Source organism: Denticeps clupeoides, unplaced genomic scaffold (genome assembly GCF_900700375.1).
Source record: "Denticeps clupeoides unplaced genomic scaffold, fDenClu1.1, whole genome shotgun sequence".
NCBI classification, from domain to species: domain Eukaryota; kingdom Metazoa; phylum Chordata; class Actinopteri; order Clupeiformes; family Denticipitidae; genus Denticeps; species Denticeps clupeoides.
The window spans coordinates 1-5,000 of NW_021629945.1; the positions used below are offsets into that span (position 1 = coordinate 1).

The window sequence follows — 5,000 nt, forward strand, 5'->3', positions numbered from 1 at the left end:
CACACACACACACACACACACACACAAACACCCACCACACACAGACTCTCTCTCACACAAAATGCCCTTCTACCTTCTACCAGCGGTGAAATGACCCTACAGCGCAGCAACTCGATAAACCAAATAGATTCGGATGATACGGGCTTCACGATTTCAAAACACTTCATTCAACGTTCATACAACTACTGGGTCTCCCAGGCAACACACAGTCAAAACAAACCAAACACACACACTCAAACATGGCAACACAAAAAAAAAAAAAAAAAAAAAAGAGACAAACATCATAACCCAGTTACACACAACTCAACACACACAGCAGAACCCCGAGTGTGTATCAGACGTGTGTATGTGGATAGTGTGTGAAGAATGAGGTGTTATCAGTACGAGTGTTATTAGTGTGTGTGTGTGTGTGTCTTACCTGCAACATCTGACTGCCCAATCCCTCTCTCTCCCTGTAGGGTCTGATCACTCCGTCCTCGTGAATAAAGCGCGGGGGACGCAGACTCTCCACATCCTGGGTGGTCTCAGCAGCCCTACACACACACACACACGTCTGAATAGGGACACTAACAAAGACACTTTTCACCAAGGACGAGCTGCTTCTCCTGAACTCCCTGTACGGGTTTCTTGTGCACTTTGTGGATTTGGCGGGATTACCAGTATGATCCGTGTCCGTCTGTTCGGTAAAGGCCCCGGTTTTGGGATCATACAGCAGTATTTACCGTCCCGAGAACCCCGTTCATTTACACGTTCTGTAAGGTTCTGAAACGGTTCTGAACTTTTATTTAGTTGGTTATTTAGCTGGTCACGCGCGTGTACCTACCGCTTTATACCCTGGAAGGTGCTGCTGGCCATGTCTATAATCCCCCCCGTAGGTCGGGTCACCGCACCCACCAGGCCCTTCCCCATTCCTTTAAAGAAGCCCGCAGCGCCCTCCTTCTGCGCTCCTGGAACACACCACAGCACTTATTATATCCACATATACCAATGCTGGTCTGATGAGGTCAGCACTGATCCACGAGTCTTCAAATTTCCATCATAATCACAATCACAATTACACATCCTACCTTTTATGGGCTTGGTCACTATCCCAGTGATGCACTAACAAAACCCTAGACAGGAGACACACACAGATGAACAGTGAGCGCTGTGTAGGGTGTGTGTGTGTAGGTGTGTGGTGTGCTGCACGTTGCTGGGTGGCGACTCACAGAGACAGGCCCTTCCCACCACGGGTCAGACCCTCCTTCAGACCACTTGGCTGGCGGTTCATGGCTTCTCTCCTCTTCTGCTGGTACTCCTCATCCAGAGTCATGGCTGCCACGCCCTTCGCCATGGTCCCGGTTATACGGGACGCTGCGCCCGCTATGCCTCCTGGGAAATCAGCAGGACGTGGTGGAGGATCCAGGAGAACGAACGGGAGTGTGAGACAGAGAGTGACCCTTACCTACGGCTCCACCCACAAGCGCTTTGACTCCTAGCGCCATCCCCTCCACAAACTCCTCCGGGCCCTGGATCGCTCCCTGCACAGGTTATACATGCTGATGTGTGAGTTATGTGTGTGTAGCGCGTGTTGTGTAGCGTGTGTTGTGTGTGTGTGTGTGTGTGTGGTGTTACCTGGTACGGCTCATAGAAGAAGGCCTCCACTCCCTCTGACAGACCCCTGATCAGACCAATTGGGTTTCCCAGCACATCCAGTCCCAACACCAACACGTACATCTGCCTAATGGCCTGGAAACGTACACACACAGAGGAAGAGCAGAAAGTGAATACTACAAGTAGGGGAACGAGTAGCGCACGAGTAGGTGTAGGTAGGGAACGAGTTGCGTGCGAATAAGGTGTAGGTAAGGAAACGAGTAGCGCGAGTAAGGGTTAGGTAGGGAACGAGTAGCGCGCGAGTAAGGTGGTAGCAGGGAATGAATAGCGCGCGAGTAAGGTGTAGGTAAGGTGCTAGTAGGGAACGAGTAGCGCGCGAGTAAGGTGGTAGCAGGGGGAACGAGTAACGCGCGAGTAAGGTGGTAGCAGGGAATGAATAGCGCGCGAGTAAGGTGTAGGTAAGGTGCTAGTAGGGAACGAGTAGCGCGCGAGTAAGGTGGTAGCAGGGAACGAGTAACGTGCGAGTAAGGTGGTAGCAGGGAATGAATAGCGCGCGAGTAAGGTGTAGGTAAGGTGTTAGTAGGGAACGAGTAGAGCGCGAGTAAGGCGTGAATGGTGCATGAGCCCTGTCTTCAGTCACTGTTCCTGATTGGCTGGATAATCAGCAGGACCAGGAGTAAAGTGTGTGTTAAGGGTGAACAGTGTGTGATACCTGTTTAGAGTAGTGCCGGATCACTTCCCACTGCAGCTGCTGTGTTGTGTTGAACTTGTAAGTCATCTGAAAGAAAGGCAGTCTGTGCGCACACACACACACACACACACACACACACAGTTAACAATTCTGAAGGTAATAAGACAGTGTATGAGTGTGTGATGACACCCACTTGAAGACCACATCCTGTACATCAGTTAGCGTAGCTCCGATGCTCTTGAGCAGCAGCTGGAGGGACTGAACTGGGATCAGCTCCGTCTCCCTCTTCTCCTTCAGCCCGTCCTCCCCTCCCGAGCTCAGAGAGAAGCTCAGGTGGAGCTGCAACACACCAGACCCCCATCACCACCACCACCGCCACCGCCACACACGCAGGAGCCCCTCAAACATGTTAAAACATCTTCTTCACATTCAAGCTGCTCAAATACATATCAGTCAATGATGAGTGCTTCAAATCATCCAACTCTGCACAGTACGCAGGTTGTGAGTGTGGGTGAGAGAGTGCGTAAGTGTGTGTCTGTGTGAGTGTGTACTCACCTTGATGGAGGAAATGTGGAAGTATTCATACAGGCTGATGGGGGAGGTGTCGGTGCTGGAGGCATGGTTCAGCTCGGTCTTTATGTACTCAATATCCTTCACAAAAAGTTCAAACTAGACACACACACACACACACACACACACACACACACACACACACCATTTTTAATACCCTTATGTCTGTGATATGGAATGTGTGCATGGAATCTGCATATTTAACCCTAAAACGTAATGTTTTTGTGTGTGTGCACCTTCACCTCTTGCTCAGACGTGACCGTGCTGGAGTTCTCCTGGGTGAAAAGCTCCAGCAGCGCGTAAAGGAAGCCCAGATCCAGCCGCGTGTCCATCTCCTGTATCAGAACCTTAAAGTACCTGCCAGACAAAACAGAACCTCACAAGGCCGGCGCCCAACCAGGCGACACACCCGGCACGCGGGGCCCACAGAGAAGAGTGGAGAACATCTGAGAAGAGACTCACTTGATGCGCAGGATGTCGGAGTGTCCGGCTGCCCTGGTGATGATGCTCACGTCGGTTAATGGTTTCGCCTCTGCAGGAACGCACGCACAACGCCTTCATGAGAACCTAAATCTAACTCCAGCCTTACACAATGTCTGAGCAGAGAGAAATAAAATGGCTGCATTCATGGTGTGGGTCCTGGTGAACCAGAACGCTGTAAGTCGCCCTGAATAACGGCGTCTGCCGAGTGCCGCAAATGTAAATGTATTACTGGGAGGCCTCTACAAGCACCACACCAGGGAACCCCAAACATCTTCTCTCGACCTTCTGCATTTTATCTGAACATTTTTGGTGTCCACTACTTAAAAATGGAACACACTCGCCTATGGACCAGAAGACCCAGGCTCAAACCCCACTTACTACCATTATGTCCCTGAGCAGGACACTTAACCCTGAGTGTCTCCGGGGGGGGGAATGTCCCTGTAACTACTGACTATGACCAGAAGACCCAGGTTCAACCCGACTTACTACCATTGTGTCCCTGAGCAGGACACTTAACCCTGAGTGTCTCCAGGGGGGGGACTGTCCCTGTAACTACTGACTATGAACCAGAAGACCCAGGTTCAAACCCGACTTACTACCATCGTGTCCCTGAGCAGGACACTTAACCCTGAGTGTCTCCAGGGGGGGGACTGTCCCTGTCACTACTGACTGTAAGTCGCTCTGGATAAGGACGTCTGGTAAATGCTGTAAATGTAAATGGAAAATGCGCAGACAACCAAGTTGAAATTCAGTTCTGAGTCGTGTTCCTTTGGTTGAATTATTAATGTAATGTACGCGGCATCTTGTATTTCAGCTCTGTTCTCTCATTTTCCCTCAATGTTCCTGCAATACGAGTCTCACGGCCCGGCGACCCGGTAACGGTGACACAGGACTGACCTGAGTCCATCCGGACGGACTTGGGAGGCTTGACGGGGTAGAAGACGAAGGGAAAGATGGCACCTGGCAGCTGGTTCTGGATCTGTGTGGGGAGAACCGGTTAAATACGTGTTAGAACATGGTACATGGTTCCTGGCGCAACTACTTGTCCTGTTTAAGGGCCGTTCGTTTGGTTTTACGATGAGGGTGCCCCAGCGAGGACCGTTCCCTCACCTGGATTCTGTTGATCTGGATGCGGTACGACCGTTGCCGTGCCGACACCTTGTACTCCACCTTCAGCGCCGGCAGGAAGTTCCTTCGCAGCAGAGCTTCGTGGGGCTGGTACATCATCATGTTCGCGCCGCTTGGCGTGGAAAGACACCTGAAGGTGAGCAGGGCACGTCGGTCAGAGCACATCAGAGAAAACGTTGGCAGAAACCGACGCGGGCAGCGTGACCTCTGACCTGGAAGTCGTTCTCCAGTGTCAGCAGGGACTCAGTCCACAGGGTTGCTGTCTATGTACTGCCTGAAGCTCTCCTCTAGGATGTCAGTGTCCTTCCCGTTCAGAGGTCTCCAGCGCTCTTCTTCTTCTTCTTTCTTCCATCATCTTCATCTCCCACACCACGTCTGAACTACTCTCGTAATACACACACGGAACACAATCTAGCGTAATAACTCCAGAACTTCATTATTTAAAAGAACACTGAGTGGGAATAAATATTGTTCTCTTCCTAGTAGGAACGGCCATATTTAACAAATGAATGGGGCGGGGCTTCTGTACATTCAT

At 51.1% G+C, this 5,000-nt stretch overlaps 1 protein-coding gene across 1 annotated transcript in view; it reads right to left on the reverse strand.

Annotated features, from left to right (window-relative positions):
• Nucleotides 1–44: 44 nt before the first annotated feature.
• The window catches only part of LOC114778005 (vacuolar protein sorting-associated protein 13A-like), a 34,540-nt gene continuing 29,584 nt past the window's right edge, over nucleotides 45–5,000 (reverse strand). Inside the window, 16 exon segments of the mRNA XM_028967059.1 lie at nucleotides 45–533; nucleotides 824–947; nucleotides 1,068–1,102; nucleotides 1,209–1,371; nucleotides 1,445–1,520; nucleotides 1,615–1,728; nucleotides 2,306–2,387; nucleotides 2,478–2,623; nucleotides 2,840–2,953; nucleotides 3,097–3,211; nucleotides 3,317–3,386; nucleotides 4,235–4,316; nucleotides 4,448–4,595; nucleotides 4,676–4,710; nucleotides 4,712–4,810; nucleotides 4,812–4,850. Coding sequence (XP_028822892.1) covers nucleotides 335–533; nucleotides 824–947; nucleotides 1,068–1,102; nucleotides 1,209–1,371; nucleotides 1,445–1,520; nucleotides 1,615–1,728; nucleotides 2,306–2,387; nucleotides 2,478–2,623; nucleotides 2,840–2,953; nucleotides 3,097–3,211; nucleotides 3,317–3,386; nucleotides 4,235–4,316; nucleotides 4,448–4,595; nucleotides 4,676–4,710; nucleotides 4,712–4,810; nucleotides 4,812–4,850 — 1,641 coding nt within the window. The 3' untranslated portion in view covers nucleotides 45–334.